General features: G+C 40.1%; 1 protein-coding gene across 8 annotated transcripts in view; it reads right to left on the minus strand.

Annotated features, from left to right (window-relative positions):
- Positions 1-258: 258 nt before the first annotated feature.
- The window catches only part of LOC132378375 (uncharacterized), a 240,158-nt gene continuing 221,249 nt past the window's right edge, over positions 259-19,167 (minus strand). For 7 of the 8 annotated variants that reach the window (XM_059945247.1, XM_059945252.1, XM_059945248.1 and 4 more), the window contains 5 exons: positions 15,364-15,446; positions 12,057-12,152; positions 11,749-11,941; positions 9,593-9,652; positions 259-973 (listed from right to left, as the gene is read on the minus strand). In XM_059945247.1, the coding sequence (XP_059801230.1) occupies positions 9,619-9,652; positions 11,749-11,941; positions 12,057-12,152; positions 15,364-15,446 (406 nt within the window). In that variant the 3' untranslated portion in view covers positions 259-973; positions 9,593-9,618. The remainder of the gene's footprint in view (positions 974-9,592; positions 9,653-11,748; positions 11,942-12,056; positions 12,153-15,363; positions 15,447-19,167) is intronic. The other variant, XR_009507008.1, reaches the window with a different exon arrangement.

Consider the following 19,167-nt stretch of genomic DNA (forward strand, 5'->3'; position numbering starts at 1 on the left):
CAATCTTTATCCCATTTCAGTGTTTCTCCCCAGTATCCTTTGTCATTTTATACAAGTGTCTTGTTGCATAATCCAAAAGATTAATCACTCTACTGAAAGCACCTTTTCTACTAAAAGCTTAGTTGATATATTTAAATGAATCCGACAAGCAGAAAATCTGTGCTTTTGATCTGAATCCACACGCAACAGCAAATATTGAACAAATTACCTACCCACAATATTGATAAATATTATCAAAACAAATGTACTCAGGCTCGATTTCAAAATATAATTGATTCTTTAGAGCTTTTATTGCCTTCACATGTTCCTTTTGTAATTAATAGGAACTTCAACTTAAACACGCCTTCTGATCAAATTACCAGAGCTGCAACTCTCTCCAGTGTCCATCGTTGTATTGAAGCATCGTGATCACAACAAATCAATGTGCACAGTTTCTCTGGAAGAACTCAGCAGGTCGAGCAGCATCCGTGGAAGGAAAGGAATTGATGATGTTTCAGGTCAAAACCCTGCATCCAGACTGAGAGAGGAAAGACAAGGTGACCAGCACAGAAAGAAGGGGAGTGTCACGAAAGGAATCTGAGGTGATTAGTGGATGGAGATCAGGGGAAAGTTAACAGGTAGATAGGTGCTAGGTAGGGGAGGTGAGCAGCACTGGAAATAGTAGAATGCAACTGGTGAATGACAGATGGCAAAGAGAGACAGGAGGAGAAAAGCAGATGGAGCAAAGGGAAGGGAAAGGGGAGTGAGGATACATGAGACATCTGGGGGGAGATAAGTGCTGAGTTCCTGCTAATCTGTTAACGGGAATGGGAATCATTAGAGAAGGCAGAGATGAACAATAGTTAGAACCAGAAGGGGGTGGGAATGTGTGAAGCTGGATGATAGAGAAGCAGGGAGGAGACAAAGATGGGTGAAGGGGGGAAGACTAGGATGGGCTGGAAAGAGACTGGGCTGGGAATCAAAAATGGAGGTACTGAAGGTTCAGAATGAGGAGAAATGGGAAGAGGGATAAAGAACAACAAAGAGAATTGAGCTGACCTATAAAATTTGGAAACAATATTAATGGCATTGTGTTTTAGACAAAACAGACAAAATACAAGGTGTGGCTCTTCTAACACATACAATAGACTGGAGGAACTCAGCAGGTCAGGCAGCGTCGATGGTGAGGAATAAGCATTTTACACATTGGGCCAAATCGCTGCATCAGGACTGGAAATGAAGCGGGAAGAAGACAAAATAAGAAGTGATGGGAAGCAGAAGCAGATAACAGTTGATTAAGCACACCTTTTCTTTCCCTTTGATTTTCCACAGATGTTAAAATTACTGGAAGTTAGAGAAATTGATTTTCATGCCATCAGGTTGGAGAATATGAGGACATGTCAGAATGAGAATGGGAAGATGAATTGAAATGGATGGCCACTGGAAAATCCTGCCTTATGTGGCCAATGGAGTGAAGATGTTACACCTGTCCCTGCATCTCCTTCATCACCACCATTCAAGACCCCGAATAGTTCTTTCAGGTGAGTTTACACTTCACCTGTGAATCTGCCAGGTCTGTTTATTGTTGGTCTATTCTCTCCTCTAGTGCCACAATGCGGCCACACTAAGGACAGAGAGACAACACCTCATATTCTGACTCTATGAAAGCTTTTATTTCTTCCCTTTTCCTCATATGCCCATCACCTTCTTCTCGTGCCGCTTCTCCTTCCCTTTCACCCATGGTCCACTGTCCTCTCCTATCAGGTTTCTTCTTCTTTAACCCTTTACTTCATCCACCTGTCACCTTCTAGCTTCCGTGAGCAGCATGGTATCATTGTGGTTAGTACGTTCGCTTTTCTGCACCGGATTTTATCATGGGGATTATTTCCTGCCCTTGTCTGTAAGGATTCTCCCAGTGACCATGTAGGTTTTCTTTGGTGGCTCGGGTTTTCTCCCACATTCCAAAAACATACAGTTAGTGACTTGTAAGGATGCTACAAAGGAGCCGGAAGTATGGCAGTTCTTGTTCGTTATCCCAGTACAATCCTTAGATTGTGTTGGTCATGAAAACAAAATGATGTCTTAGTCACTGCATATTTCTATATTTTGATGTCCATGTGACAAATAATTTAATCCTTTTAAACTACCTACATCATTTCCCACTATAACCCAACAACCTTCGCCTCACCTGGTTTCACCTGTCAGCTGCCAGTTTGTTCTCTTTCCCCTCTCCCACCTTCTTATTCTGCCTTCTATCCCCTACCTTTCAAGTCCCAATGAAGGGTCACAGTCCAAAATGCCCACTGTTAACTTCTCTCCATAGATGCTGCCTGACCTGCTGAATTCCTCCAGTATATTGTGTGCTGCTCTGGATTTCCAGTATATGCAGAGTCCCTTGTGTTTATGCATTGTTCCTCCAGTTGGTATTGGGCTTTATCCAGCATTTTAAGTCTCTTGTGTCCGTACAGTAAATTTAGGGATGCCTACTCACATTGAATGCAAGCAACACACAAACATTGCTGGAGAATACTCAGCATGTCAGGCAGAGTTTGGGTAAGGACATAAACAGTCAGCAATTCGGGAAAAGTCCCTTCAAAATCTCAGTACCAACATAGCCTTACATCTCAAAACAAATCAAATTCAAGTTTAATTATCTTTCAACAATACATGAATATAGCCAAATGAAACAGCATTCCTCTCAGGCCAAAGTGCAAAACAAACACAGCACATGAATCAAAATAGTGAGAAAATAAACATTATACAGTGCTGTTAAAAAGTTGTGAACCCTGCAAAGTTTTCTCTATTACTCCATAAATATGACCTAAAATGTGAAGAGATCTTCAAGTAAGCCCTGAAATGAGATAAAGAGAACTCAATTAAATAAATAACACAATAAACATTATACTTGTTCATTTATTTGTTGAGAAAAATTATCCAAAATTACATGTATTTGTTGGAAAAAGTATGTGAACCTCTACGTTAATACCTTCTACAAAAACAGTTTGGAGTCAGGTTTGCCATCAATGAGATGAGATTGGAGGTGTGGGTTGTAGAGGTGCCCTGCTCTACAAAAAAGACACACAACGTCAGGTCACTGACAGAGCCTGCTCAGAAAGATCTGTTTATGTGCACCATGCCTCAATCAAAACAATTTCAGAGGACATTAGAATGTTACGAATGTGGAGCAACGCAGATGGGCCAAAAGGTGCAAAGTCCCCCCCCCCCCCTTTTGAGAATCACAGAATCACTATTATTTCGGGTCTGAGACCTAAGAAATGAGAGAGAGGCACATCATGTCACTAATGAGAGAGAGAGAGACGCAGAATACACAGCAAGGTGGAATGTCTCCTGACAGAAGCGGAATGGAACCACTGATTACAGCTATTGTCTCTTGGGGAAGGAATTGTGTATTGAGTACTACACTATTCATTGAAACCACTCAGGGGACAACCAGAGTGGTCTGGTTGAGGGATTGCATCATCCCAAACTGATTGACATCTGAGACCCCGTGAGTGACGATAAACGACGGGTCTGGGGAACAACCCCTTAGACGCACCAGGAGAGACTCTAGAAATCCAGTGACAGCGTTTTATAGCGAAAGCCGTTGGGAGCTCGTGTGTGTCCTCCCTTGCCTGGGTGGCGGGCTCATCACGGAAGAACAGTTTAGCTAAAGGAGAGGCCACACTTGAACGGCCACACCAGCGAGACACTGATGGATCAAAATCATAAAGGAAGGTTGGCAAAACCCGTAGCGGTAACTGTTCCCATTCTCCTATCTCTCTCTCTCTCTCTCTCTCTCTCTCTCTCTCCAGCAATTGCAACACAGCGACAAACAAACGATGGCAGCCTGTGTGAACTGAAATGAACTTTAGATTTCCATCGGACAATTCATTATCCCTAGACAACGATAGAGCTTATTTCTTGATTATTATTATACCCACACTTTTAGGTTTAGTATTGACGACATATATTATCTGTATATTTGCATTGATATTATTTTTTGTGTATTTTACTAAAAAATACTGTTAAAAATAGTATCACCAGACCCCAATGGACATCTCTATCTTTGCTGGTAAGTAACCCAGTTACGGGGTTCGTAACAACTTGGGGCCTCGTCTCGAAATTTGATACCAAATTGGAGGGCCAGTAAATCAGGCTTTTAAGTCAAAACTTGGATCTGGTTGTGCGGGTATCCAGATAGGAAACCAGCAAAGATGGACGTAGACAAATTTATAAAAAACCTGACTCCGGAGACGCTAGAGGCAGCCACAAAGTCGGACTTGATAAATATTGCGAAAGGACTAAATCTTGCAGAGGTGAGGTTGTCAATGAAAAAGCGGGAGGTGCGGAGGGCCATAATTCAGTATTATATTGTGAAGAATGTGTTTTCGGCTGAGGTATTGGAAAATATCCCTGAAAAGGTACCAGCTGGTGGTATGGCTCAGTTAGAGTTGGAAAAATTAAGGTTGGAACATGAAATTAGGTTAAAACAGCTGGAAGCAGCTGAAAAGGAGAAGGAAAGAGCTGAAAAGCAGAGGGAGCATGAAATTAAGTTAAAACAGCTGGAAGCAGCTGAAAAGGAGACAGAAACAGCTGAAAAGCAGAGGGAGTATGAGGAGAAGGAGAAACAGAGGCAACATGAGCTGGACGTGGAGAAGTTAAGGCAAGAGCGAAGAGCTCAAGGGTCAGACCGAGAGGAGAGATTTAATGTTAATAGGGAGTTTAGGTTAGTACCTCCGTTCAAGGAGACGGATGTTGATAGTTATTTCTTGCATTTTGAAAAGGTGGCAGTGAGTCACCTATGAGAAGGGTGTGCTCTTGGATCGTTGGTGTGCAGCAGAAATGGTGGAAGAAGATTTTCGGCATTTAAGGGAGTTGATTCTGATTGAGGAACTTAAAGTTTGTGTTTTGGATGATATCTGGATGTATTTGAATGAGAAGCCGAATAAGTCCATATCCGAATTTGCTTGGTTCGCAGATAAATATGCCCTAACCCACAAGACAAAGTTTTCCTTGAATATGAGTTACCAGAAAGACCGTGGGAACAGTAGAGAAAGCCCGCTGGCTGAGGCAGATATTCAGCCGGGAGCTAGTGGTAAAAATAAGGAGGAAGAAAGGCAAGATGGCAGGAGGGGTCCTGGCTTGACCTGTTTTAATTGTGGAAAGGTGGGTCATATTGCATCTAAGTGCTTTGCTCCGAGGAAGGAGGCAGGAAAAGGGAAAGCAGCGGTCCCTACAGGGTGTATTGTGTTGATCAATAAATTGATGAGAAAGCCCCAGGTAGATAGAATATGAGAGGGGCGTGAGAAATTTTTTTCAGAAGGGACAGTGTCTGTGAAAGGGGGAGAAACACCAGTTCCAGTGCGGATCTGGAGAGACACTGGAGTTGAGCAGTCATTGATTCGCAGTAAGGTACTAGATTTTGGTCCCAAGACTGGAGAGGTAGCTTTGAGAGGCATAGGAAAAGGGACAGAAGTGGTGCCTTTGCATAGGATCATTATAAATTGTGAGCTGGTATCTGGACCAGTTGAAATAGGGGTGCGATCAGAATTTCTGAGAACTGACGTAGACGTCCTTCTGGGTAATGATTTAGCCAGAGGTGAGGTTTGGTCAGTCATGAAGCTGACGAGCCAGCCCGTAAGTGTTGAGGACACGCTCTTAGATTTGAAAATCTATCCTGCATGTGCGATCACTCGCAGCATGTCGAGAAAGACAGCTGAGAAAGAGACCAGTTTAATTCAGGCCAGTATCGATTTGGCTGAGTTGTTTTTACTGACCCTGTACCAAGAGGGGCTAGAGGGTTGTAAATTGGAGAGCAGGGAGGTGAAAGAGAGTAAAGGAGAGGAAGTAGACCTACCCTTAACCAGGAGGAAATTTATAGAGGCACGGAGTAAAAATGGGAAACCGATAAGGCTGTTAAAAGGTCCAGGGTTGGACATGGATGATCTGTCTGGCTTGACAGAACTGTTTGAAGAAGCTGAAAATTTTAAAGGTGTTCCCGATAATAAAATGAGGGCAGTCCTAGATGAAAAGGTTGCCATTGCCTTGATAGAGTCTGTTGGGTTGGCAGATGAGGTTGTTTCAGCTCGCAGGGTTGAGTTTACTCCGGAAGGGAGTTGCCCAGAGAGTAACTGGGAGGATCAGGGGAATTTAGAATTTGAAAAGGGACGGGTATTGAAAGCCTGGAAGAGGCAGATGTCCCATTTGAGTGTGTTCAAGATGTGGATGCACGTGATACTGAACCTAGTAATGAAGCTCAGGAAAAGTCTAAGGTATTTGATTCAGTTAAAAAGGAATGCAGTCCTTTTGGGTCAGGTGGACTTGGTTCAGTGAAGAAAGAGTTAACCTTGGTAATAGTGGGAAGTGAGAATTCCCAGTTGTTTGTGTTCGAAGGTGTGTTAAAAGTTAGTGAGGAGATAAAAGGTGGTGATGTGGATATTATTTTTGAAGGGAAAGGGAAAAGTGTAGTTCCTAAATTGAATGAAGAAAATTTAAAGTCTGGTTTGGTGTCAGAAGCAGTAACCAGGCTGCAGGGACAATGGCTTGTTACCAAGGTGCCTGCGAATCAATTACAGTTTGATTTGGAATGTAAAGGTGCCCCACCCACTAATGTTATTCAAGGGTGTGCTGCGAAGAGGCAGAATTTGAAATGTTGTTTGGACAAAGAGGGATCATTTGCAGATATTAAACTGAAAACTAATAGAATGAAGGGTCCTGAAGATAAAACTAACAACTTGCTTAAAAATAAAGAATTGTGTGTAAGTTCAGAAAATGGGCTAAGTTTGGAAAACATTGTTGATAAAATAATTCCTATGAAAGGAGCATGCAAAAGCCTATTCCACACGGGTAAGCAAGCTAACCACGTGGGAGTTAACTGGAAAAGGGTTGAGGGTTGACGGGATGCCACTTTAAATAACAGGATCCGGTTTTAAGGGATTTTGACTAAGCATGTGAATAATAAAGACAACACCATGGAAAATTGACTGTTAAGTTTGAAAGTAAAATAAAGATTAGTATTTGCATAAACTTTTGTAATATACACGTAAGCTAAGATCACAACTCTTTAGTTTTGTTTTGCTGAAGAGAAGGAATAAAAATAGGTGGTTATTAAATTGGAGTCTGATGCTACAGGAAATTATTAAGGTACAAGATATTAAGATACTAAAGGAAGTGACAATGTAATCACAAACTGTTTAGGTGCTAACTTGAATGTATAACTGTATTACTCTGTAGTGAAAAAAAACTCTTTTGTATTGTGTTAGATTCTGAAATTCTGTAAGACTCTGTATTAGTTAATTTTTACCTGAGGTAAAAATCCTTAGAAGGATGGGGGTGTTATAAATGTGGAGCAACTCTGATGGGCCGAAGGGTGCAAAGTCCCCCCCCACTTTTTGAGAATCGCAGGATCGCTATTATTTTGGGTCTGAGACCCAGGAAATGAGAGAGATACACATCATGTCACTAATGAGAGAGAGAGAGACGCAGAATACACAGCAAGGTGGAATGTCTCCTGACAGAAGCGGAACGGAACCACTGATTACTGCTATTGTCTCTTGGAGAAGGAATTGTGTATTGAGTACTGCACTATTCATTGAAACCACTCAGGGGACAACCAGAGTGGTCTGGTTGAAGGATTGCATCATCCCAACCTGATTGACATCTGAGACCCCGTGAGTGAGGATAAAAGACAGGTCTCGGGAACACCCCTTAGACACACCAGGAGAAACGCTAGAAATCCAGTGACAGCGTTTTATAGCGAAAGCCGTTGGGAGCTCGTGTGCATCCTCCCTCGCCTGGGTGGCGGGCTCATCACGGAAGAACAGCTTAGCTAAAGGAGAGGTCACACTTGAACAGCCACACCAATGAGACACCAATGGATCGAAATCATAAAGGAAGGTTGGCAAAACCCGTAGCGGTAACTGTTCCCATTCTCCTATCTCTCTCTCTTGCTCCAACAATTGCAACACAGTGACAAACAAATGACAGCAGCCTGTGTGAACTGAAATGAACTTTAGATTTCCATTGGACAATTCATTATCCCCTAGAGCTTATTTCTTATTGATTATTATTATACCCACACTTTTAGGTTTAGTATTGATGACGTGTATTATCTGTATATTTGCATTCATATTATTTGTTGTGTATTTTTACTAATAAATACTGTTAAAAATAGTATCACCACACTCCAACGGACGTCTCTATCTTTACTGGTAAGTAACCCAGTTACGGGGTTCGTAAGAAGAAGAATTGCAAAGCTACAATAAAGCTGGAAAAGGCTACAAAGCCACTTCTAAAGACCTGAGTGTTCAACAGTCCACAGTAAGAGAAGTTGTCTGCAAATGGAGTATTGTTTCTACTCTCCCTAGAAGTGGGCTTCATGCAAGGATTACACCAAGAGCACAACGGCAATCCTGAAGGAGGTGAAGAAGAACTCAAGGGTAACAGCAAAAAACCTGCAGAAATCTCTAGAACTTGCTAAAGTCTCTGTCTACTGTAAGAAAAACACAGAACAGGAATGGTGTTCATGGAAGGACACCACAGAGCAAATCACTGCTCTCTGAAAAAAAAAAGCATTGTTGCGCATCTCTAATTTGCAAAAGACCACCTGGATGTTCGACAGCACTTCTGGAACAATGTCCTGTGGACAAATGAGACAGAAATTGAACTTTTTGGCAGAAATGCACATTGCTATGTTTGGAGGTAAAAAAAAAGGCACTGTAGACCAACACCAAAACCTCATGTTAACTCTAAAACATGTTGGAAGGAGCATCATAGTTTGGGGCTGTTTTGCTGCCTCAGGGCCCGGACAGCTTGCAAGCATTGAAGGAACAATGAATTCAAAATTGTATCAAGACATTTTACAGGGATATTTCAGGGTAGCAGTCTGTCTCCTGAAGCTAATAGAAAATTGGATAATGCAACAAGACAGTGGTCCAAAATATAAGAGTAAATCAACAACAGAATGGTTGAAAAAGAAGAAAATTCATTTTTTGGGATAGCCGTGTCAAATTCCTCACCTTAATCCTATAGAAAAGTTGTGGAAAGACCTGAAGTAAGCAGTTCATACAAGTAGCCCACAAATAACCCAAATTTGAAGCGATTTTGTAAGGAGGAATGGCCTAAAATTCCTCCAAGTTGATGTGCATGACTGATCAACAGCTAATGGAAATTTTTGGGTGAAGTTATTGCTGTACAAGTGGGTGACACCAGTTACTGAAAGCAAAGGTTCACATACTTTTTCCAACAAATACCTGTAAAATTGGATTATTTCCTCTATCAATTAATGAACAAGTATAATGTTTTGTGTTGTTTATTTAATTGGTCTCTCTTCATCTAGTTTTAGGATCTATCTGAAGATCTGATCACATTTTAGTAATAGAGAAAATTCTTCAGGGTTCGCTAACTTTCTAGTACCACTACATTTTGTATTGAATATACTCCTGAACTGATTTTCCCTATATTGCTATCCTTCCCTCAATTGTGCACCAAGCACTCATTTTGATTCAGGGTCCTGGATCTGAAATGCTGACCATACATACTGTATGACCTGCTAAATGTTTGCAGCATTTTGTGTTTTTATTTCAAATTTGCAGCATCGGCAGGTTTCTTTTACCTTTCATAACGACGTCCAGGTCTCAATCAACAAATGCTCCCATATACAGGTTCGAAGAACCTGAAAATAGAAAAGGCTATTTTATTAGTTATTGACTTTTTAATTTCTCTCTAAGGGGAAGCAATTTTAATTCATAGAAAGTCCAGGACAGTCACAGACATTTCAACGTGCAATACAAGATGATTTTGTTAATGCCAATTGTTCATTCACTACAGTTTGCTGATAAGTGAAGCAGGTAAATGGATGGTAACTAGATAGTAGAATAATGTGAACATTAGTCTTACATATGTTGGGGGAAAAAGTGCCAGCAGGTCAGTTTTAAGCATGAGTGCAAAGATAACGGAGGTAGGAGAGATTGAGCTTGTGTCACGTTCCATACAGCATAGAAGGAAACCTTTTAGCCCACAGATTCCATACCACCTGATCAGAAATTTCATTTCTCCACAGCCTAGTTTCCCTCCATCACCTTCATTTCTACCACTCACCTACACCCAGAGGGAATAAAAGCAGAAAATGCTGAATCACTGAGCAGATCAGGTGGCAAATGGAAACAATTAATATTTCAGGTCTGTAACCCATCATCAGAATGGGGTTGAGAGAAAGCAAGTTAATTTTATGTGCAGAGATTATTGTGAAGGAATGAGAAGAACAGAAGGTATATCTCTGATAGGAAGAGACAAGATAATTTAATGTGTGATAAGTAATTCATTGTAAGTCTGTATAACATACTCAATAGGGCAGAGTTATGCAAATTAAGAACCTCAATAATGACCAACAGAAATACCTGGCCCTGATATAGACAAAAAGAAATGCTGAGAATTTTAAAAATCTACAAGTTGAAGAATGATCCGATTAGTAAGCTTAAGGCAAAGGAACCCTTAGGAGCCAGTGATCACAATATGCTAGAGGGAGAAGCTAAAGTCAGATGTATCAGTAGAGAAAGGTAACTAGAGAGGTAGGAGAGAGGAGTTAGCCGAAGTTAATTGGAAGGGGATACTAGCAGGCATGAAAGAAGAGTAAAAGTGGCTGGAATTTCTGGGAATCATTCAGAAGGTGGAGGATCAGATAATCCCATAGAAGATTTTTTTTTCTTTCTCTTTTTTTTCTATAGGGCAGTTAGGGGGGAGGGGTTAAGGGGAGGGGGGAAGGGTTATATACATTTTTTTTCATACTTCATTTTGTAACTACTTAAAAATGCAATAAAAAAAGTTTTCAAAAAAAAAAGTTTGTGGATTATACAAATAGATAGCAAACATACGTAGATGGAGAGGCAAGTAGTGTTGAGGAAGCTGGGAGTCTGTAAATGGATTTCAACAGATTATGAGAAAGTGGAAAGAGATGATGTAATAGAGTGTAAGGAAGTGTATAGCTATGCTCTTTGGTAGAAGGTATAAAGGCAAATTTCTTAGTAGGGAATAAATTCAGAAAACTGAGCTGCAAGATGAATTGGTAGTCCTAGTGCAGGATTCACCAATGGTTAACTTGCAGGTTGAGCCTATAGTAATGCAAGCTAATGCCATGTTAGCATTCATCTTGAAGTTGAGAACACACTGTGAAAGCAACAAAGTAATGCTGTGGCTTTGTAAGGCATTGGCCAGACCACATTTGGAGTATTGTGAGCAGTTTTGGGCCCCTTATCTAAGAAAAGATGTGCTAACGTTGGACAGCTTCCAGAGGGGGTTCACAAGAATGATTACGGGAATGAAAGGATTAATGTATGAGGAGCATTTGATGGCTCTAGGCCTGTACTTGCTGGAATTCAGAAAAATGATGAAGAATCTCGTTGAAAAGAACCGAATATTGAGAGACCTAGATAGTGACATAAGAAGGATGTTTTCAACTGTGGGAGGGTTGAGGATTATCAGACACAGCCTCATAATAGAGGGACGTCCCTTTAATTGAGAAGGAACAGCTTTAGCTAGAGGATGATGAATTTGAGGAATTCTTTGTCACAGACAACTATGCAGACCAAAGAATTGGGTATTATTTAAAGAGGAGATTGATAGGTTCTTAATTAGTAATGACATCATTGATTACAGGGGAAAAGAGTAAAATGTGGTTGAGAGAGAAATATATCAGCTATCATCAAACAGCAGAGCAGGCTTGATGGGTTGTATGACCTAATTCTGGTCCTATGTCTTATGGTCTTAACACACCTGGATGAAAGTTGAGCTTGTATTGGGCTTCCTTGTAATGCACAGCAGCAACAGCCAAAAGGATCAGATTGGGAATGGAATGGTGAGCTAAAGCAGCCCACAATCAGAATCTTCACATTATTCCTGCAGCAAGGACACAGGTACTTCAGAAAGTAATTATCAAATCTGTGTTTGATTTCACCATTGTAGAGAACTGGATTGGAGAAAGTACATATGAGTGAATGCTTCATATAAAATCAATGCTTTGTTTGGAATTCTGGATGGTCATAAGGAAATAGGAGATAGAACAGATATGAGATCTCCTTTACTTGCATTGAAAAGTGATGTAAGACACGAAGTAGTTGCTGGAACAGATGAGTGGACCAGGGAGTTGTTAAGATCCATACTTCTTGGAGAATAACCATCTGTAGAAGTCAACATGACAAAAAAAAAGATGGACTGCATCATGAATAATGACCAATTCTACCATCTTAATCCCAACTACAGCCACACAAAAGCCATACTAATCCGATCAGGTGGAGTTTGGGTTAAAATCTTTTAATTAAAATTCTGAAGGAGCAAGTAACCTCGTATTGAAAAATCGATTCTTCCAGTTCTGGCCACACATATCTCTGGCCGAGTACCTGATCAACAGGCAAGTGTCAAGATATAACCTGGAAGCGTTTTCAAATATCATGAATACAAAATAAGAAATGGCTAAAAATCACAGCCACTGACAGTCCTTTACAAAACCTCAAATTCAATCTCCTAAAAATAATTCCCCTTCTAAGTTTAACCTCATCATTGAAATTATGCACCTTAAGATTTTTAGGATAACTCTTCAGTTAATTCATCAGTGGAATTTTAATAGCTAAGGATTTAATTGGATTAATTAATATTATCCAAGTTTGTTTCGAAGAAAATGACAAGTCTTTTCTTTTAGGCATTTTATAGAGGCTTGGTCTCCTGGACTATACTTACAAGGGTAAAGGGTTGGCTGGAAAAGCAGAATCAGGAACAGTAGCTTATAATACTGACAAAAGGACAGTTACACAACTTTGTTGCTTCACCAGACTGTAACCAAAGGACCTGAGAATTGCAATACCATGCTGAGATTAAATCCTAGCCGAGGTCAGCTACATGTGGCCGATCGAGTTGTCACAGAAGTGCATCAATCTCAGGGATGATCTTGAAGCTGAAAGCACTGCAGCTCCACAGGGATTTAAATGGTAATGTGGTGATACTGGCAAGTTAGGGATGATAAGACTGCTTTAAGCAAAAACAGAATAAGGTGCCTTTCAATTGCACTGCAGCAACAAAGAATCTGTTGATCTATTCTAATACCATAGCAATTAAAATTGTCACACAATGAGCTTTTTTAACTCACCAAGAATACTCTGCATTCTTCCTCAATACTCTGACACTGCTTATTTTATGCCTTGGTTTTCCTTAAATGCTTTATCATATGAATTTTAATTATTCTGCCTTGGAACCTAAAATAATCCTCACCTAGTCAGTGGATACTAAGACTGGAACCCTTTCCTTCACTAATCCATATTTTGAATATACAGTACAAAATAATTTCCAACCCCACTTTTTTCTCAACCCCATTTGGTCGGTGAGCTCTGGCTTATAGGAATGTTCGTTTGATTTGCTCCACAATTTAACATACCGGCTCAGAGACTAGCTTTCAAACATATACATTACATATACATTAACATTTTCTGCCAGATTCAAAACTAACCATTGCTTGACTCTTCAATCAAGCCTTTGATTACCCTTCTATTTTCAATCATTTCCTTCCTATAGAGTAGTTCTTCCCTTTTAAAATGCTTCAAAGCTTTTCTGTTCTGAACAGGGTAATCTGTACTTCCAACTTGCTGCTATTGACAAGCTTGGGGAAGACAATGTGGTTGCAACCATAAACACAAGAAAGCCTGCAGATGCTGGAAATCCAAAACAACACCCACAAAATGATGGAGGAACTCAGTAGGAAAGATAAAGGTCTGGAGAGGAACAAAACTGATAGGAGAGGATATGGTCCACGCACCTCTCCTATTAGATTCCTTTTTCTTTAGCCCTTTATTTTTTCTACCCACCTCGCTTCACCTTTCACCTTCTAGCTACCCTACCTTACCTCCAACCACCTTTTTATCCTGGTGTTTTTCCCTTTCCTTTTCAGTCCTGAGAAAGAGTCTCAGCCCAAAATATTGACTGTTTATTCATTTCCATAGATGCTGCCTGACTTGCTGGGTTCCTCCAGCATTTTGTGTATGATTGCAGCCAACTAGTCAAAGACTAACTGAACCACCTATTTCTTCATTTTTTTGGGATCTGGCCTTGGTAGGAACGATAGGACAGGTTGGCAACACTAATTCTCCCACTAACCTTGCCCCTTTGCCTGGTTAGTCACTCCTCCTCGTTTTGTCCCTGGTCTAGTTTCCCCAGTAGTTCACACACTTTGTCCTCCCATTCTGCATTTCTTGGGAGTATGCCAGTTACACACACCTACAGTAAAACCATCGCTAGCTTGGCTAACCAAAACGGTTCCTTCAGTTAATGTGCTCCACTGGTTTATAACTCATAATAATAAAGATTCTGGACACAGGCATTCCATAGATTTTCATTTATTTTCACTCACGTTATTACATCAGTTTGTAGACAGCAGAATGCCCCAAAAGACCCTAAAATTATGCCTGGGTTGGTAGCAGCAGGCGCACTACACCCTACACATTTAAACACTTATTTTGGCATAGCCAAGTGGAATGGAGGTTGGATTTGATGGCTGGTGAACAGTTATATTGGAAAGTTATCGACAAAGTGTGTCATGGAGAAAGCCTCTGTATAAATGTAAATTTTTGTAGTTTACTTTTGTGCAGCTTTTCTTGTTTTTCACCTGGCACTAAGTAATACTCCTTGTACCAAAGCGCTGTTGCAGATTACCTTCTTTTTTTTTCCCAACTGGTGACCTTCGTCAGGACTTACCCACGCCAGATAGTGAGGTGTCACAGTCGGTGAGGCCAGCAATGATCGCCAATTCTCAAGTACCTTCTGGAATGGCAATGGCAAGCTGCCTGTAATGCAATGGCTTGTTAGACCACTTCAGAGGCCATTTAAAAACCATTTCCACAGGGCAATGCAGACTCACATAGGTTATACCTAGTGAGTATGATGGGTTTCCTTTCCTGAAGAACATTCATGAACCAGATGCTTCTTTTCAGCAATCTGACAGCTTTGTAACTAAATGTGGAAGTAGCCAATAATCCCAATATTCTTACTATTTGAAAATCTAATTGTGAGGTACCAGGAAAGTAAATTTGCATGTACTTTAATGCCTTTTGACCAATGAAGTTTGTTTTTGAAATGAAGTTGCTATTGTGATGCAGCTGGATTTGCATAGCAAGCTTCCACAGACAGCAATGTGATGAGCAAAAAATCTGATTTATTGGTTTTGACTGAAGGCTCATTATGAACCAGACACCAAGGGCGACATCTCTGCAATTCACCTAATGGTGCATATGATCATTCTTACATGTTCTTGAGGCACCCACAAGAAAGACTTCATCAGTATTGCACCAAAGTGTCTGACTAGATTTTAGTATTCAAAGTCTCTTCAACGCAACTGGAAGCCCTCACCTTCTAATGCAAAGAAGAGTTCTTCCCACAGAGTCACATGTCTCATCTGGTGCTCTCTTGCTGAGCACACACAATGTGGTGATCTGAAAGCATACAAGGTTACTTCTGTGGGCTGCTGTCCACAGATGTTACATCTCTCTTCAGTGAAATTTTATAAGCTCGCAAATAAGGGAAATAAACAAATTTAATATTTTTCCCAATCTATTACTTAGTCTATGGATTAGTGCAATGAAAAGCTAGGAAAACAATATGCAGTATTTTGAAAACATTACTGAAGTTATTTTATGTGCAATATTAGATATCTGATAATAGTGGTATTTGAATTATTCATATGCAGTGGAATATTCTTTCATGGACATGCCACCATGGTATTCACTTTGCATACTTCCCAATTTATACCATCAACCAAACTGATCCCCGCATAGAAAAAAAGGATTTGCAGTACATGTCAAAACTTGTCAGCTTTCCTATCACCTAGTTAGAAACTTCAACAAAACCCCAGCTCGGATGTAAGCAGTGACAAGCATGTGCTGAGTGGGTACTGACAATTTGAGAGTAGCCTAGACAACTGAAGGATGTGAGTGAAGGTTGAGTTTCTCAATCTGTCAAGCCTCTCTTTAGATCTGGCAAATTATTAATTGAAAAATCTGATACATATCCTTCAAGTGAACAGACATGTATTAAAAAGAAAAATAAGATTGGAAGTATCCTTCATGTTTTTTTTATGAAATGTTGGCATGGCTGACAAGGACAACATTTATTGCCCTTATGTGCTCCCATAGTGCTACCTACGAGGAAGTTCCAAGGTATCTCCTCCTCAATAATCAAGGACAAAAGGTAAAAATTCAAGTAAGATCATGTGTGACCTGGAGGGAACATTTGAAGAAGTTGCATTCCTATGAACTTGTCTTTATTTTATAAATCCTGGGAATAAAAGTTTGCAAAAAAAAAGCCTTTGAGATCTTGCAATTCATAACGTCGATGATAAATCCTTATGCCATGGTGTAGCAGTGTTGGATGAAATGTCAATTAAGTGGTCTGATTATCATAGAATGATATGGCCCTTTGTGACCATCTTGTCCACGCTGACAATCCTATCTTTCCTTGGCAATCTCATAACCCTACAACTGGCCTGTATCTCTCTGTGCCCTTTGCTATCCAAATACCTATTCAAATGCTTTTTGGAGAGGTATTTGAATATTTCAAGTTTCCCTGAGATTTTCTGGGAGCTGCATTCATCAAGATGAGTACAGATGATGAAACATCCTTCACTTCTGCCCTGCAAAAATTGAAATGGGCTTTGGGGTGTCAGCAGTTGATATACAACTGTACCTTCTTCAGAATGTTTAGCCCCTGAACTGTTTTTGTACTGTGCGTACCGATGTATCATGTTGGCCCAATTATATTTCTTGTCAATGATGAGACCCAGAATTTTAGACTACAATTAATGCCATTTAATATGACAGAAACGTAGGTAGAATTCCTTTTGTATGAATAATCATTAGCAATGTACACAGCACAGGCAATGTATTCGCCAGTCTGAGTCTTCCTGTATGCAGACACATTATAGTTTATTATCTGAGGAATTATAAATTGAACTCCTTAATGGTACTCACAAATATTAGATGCTATTGCAAAATATAGATCAGTAAGTTTGCCTGAAAGAGCCAGAATCTTACAAGTTCTTCCTTCAAATAATATTGCAGTATTACAAAGGTAAGATACGATCCTAAGCAATGTCACCTAGACAACAAACAAATGGCTAATTTTAATAATTCCCTAGGTGATAAGGTGGGAATTTTCAAAACATTCAATTATAACTGAAAACATGAATTTGTAATTTAAAACTGGTAGGATTATTGTGAGGATTTAGAAAAAAATATATAAATTCCCAACCCTTGATTTTTGACCTTAACCATTTATTCTATAAATCATTTTATAGCTTGTGATGGACCACCACTGTTACTCGCCCTGCTTTTTTTGCAGAAACTAGTTATTTTTACATTAAACATTCTTAAATCTGTGGTGAAATATCAAAACTAAATGCCATAATCAAGGTTATGGAGTTTGTAGACTGCTGTAAGGTGAAGAACATCTGCATGAGGAAGGATGTGGAAGCCATAGAAAGGATGCAGAGGAGATTTACAAGGATGTTGCCTGGATTGGGGAGCATGCCTTATGAGAATAGATTGAGTGAACTCGGTTTTTCTCCTTGGAGTGACGGAGGATGAGAGGTGACCTGATAGAGGTGTATAAGATGATGAGAGGTATTGATCATGTGGGTAGTCAGAGGCTTTTTCCCAGGGCTGAAATGGTTGCCACAAGAGGACACAGGTTTAAGGTGCTGGGGAGTAGATACAGGGGAGATGTCAGGGGTAAATTTTTTATGCAGAGAGTGGTGAGTGCGTGGAATGGGCTGCCGGCAACGGTGGTGGAGGCGGATACGATAGGGTCTTTTACGAGACATTTGGATAGGTACATGGAGCTTTGAAAAATAGAGGGATATGGGTAACCCTAGTAATATCTAAGGTAGGGACATGTTCAGCACAACCTTGTGGGCCAAAGGGCCTGTATTGTGCTGTAGGTTTTCTATGTTTCTATCACGTAATGTATTCCCTAGTTTGGATTCAGTTGTGAATACTGATCTAGCCTCAGTCCTTCTGTGCCTTCCTCAACCTCCGATGAATTTAATGTCCACTTACTTTACTTGCTAGATCACCCAATTGCTAGGAGACAATCAGCCATATAGATACATCTCTATCATGTGATCAGCCCTACAGTAAAAGTGTGTATCGACAGACATAATTTTAGTCCTACATGAAAGTGCTGAAGATACAAGAGGTGCAGATATTGGAACTTGGAGAAAAAGTAAACAAACTTCTAAAGGAACTCAATGGGTCAGGCAACATTTGCAGATGGAAAAAGGGCAGTCACTGCTTTGGGTCAAGGCCTGTCATCAGAGCTGAAAAATAGAGGGAAGATGGCAAGTATGAAGGGGTGAAGGGAAAGGGTGGAACAAGAACTGACAAGTGATTCATGGATCCAGGTGCAGGCAAAGGGTGGAAGAAAGAGTGGAAATAGTCACCGAGATTGGGATTAAATTGCTGAATTTTAAATTCTTTCTGAGTTGAATAATAATAATACACTTCCACCATTTCAGGACATCTCAGAGTACTTGACAGCAGTGAAATACAGACACTTTCGTAACGTAGAAAACAAAATAATCTTTTCTGTCCATCAAACTGCCACCTGCAGCAACGTGATAATGACTAGATAATCTCATTTAGTGAAATCATGTGAGAGATACTATGGAGAACGACAATATTCCTCATAGTACCAGGAGAACTTTTATGTCCACTGATAGAGCAGCATTCTTAACTCAGAGCTGCAACACCAACCAGCAGAAACTAACCTGCTGAGCATTTCCTGCATTTGCTGCTTTTATTTTGGATATTCAGAATTTGCAGTATGACCATAAGACTACAAGACTTAGGAGCAGTATTAGGACATTTGGCCCACCGAGTAGCTCCACCATTCAATCATGGCTGATCTTTTTTTCCCCTCCTCAGCCTTGTCCCCATCACCTTTGATGCCATGTCCAATTCATTCTTATCTCTCTTTTATTCTATTTTTCACATACTTGAAAATGTTTTTTCTATCCACTTTGATATTGTTTGCTAGCTTGCTTTCATATTTCACCTTTTCCCTCTTATTGATTCTTTTAGTTGCTCTCTGTAGGTTTTTAAAAGCTTCCCAACCCTTTAACTTCCCTCTAATTTTTGCTTTGATGTATGTCTTTTCTTT

This window comes from Hypanus sabinus, chromosome 20 (assembly GCF_030144855.1).
Source record: "Hypanus sabinus isolate sHypSab1 chromosome 20, sHypSab1.hap1, whole genome shotgun sequence".
Taxonomy (NCBI): Eukaryota; Metazoa; Chordata; class Chondrichthyes; order Myliobatiformes; family Dasyatidae; genus Hypanus; species Hypanus sabinus.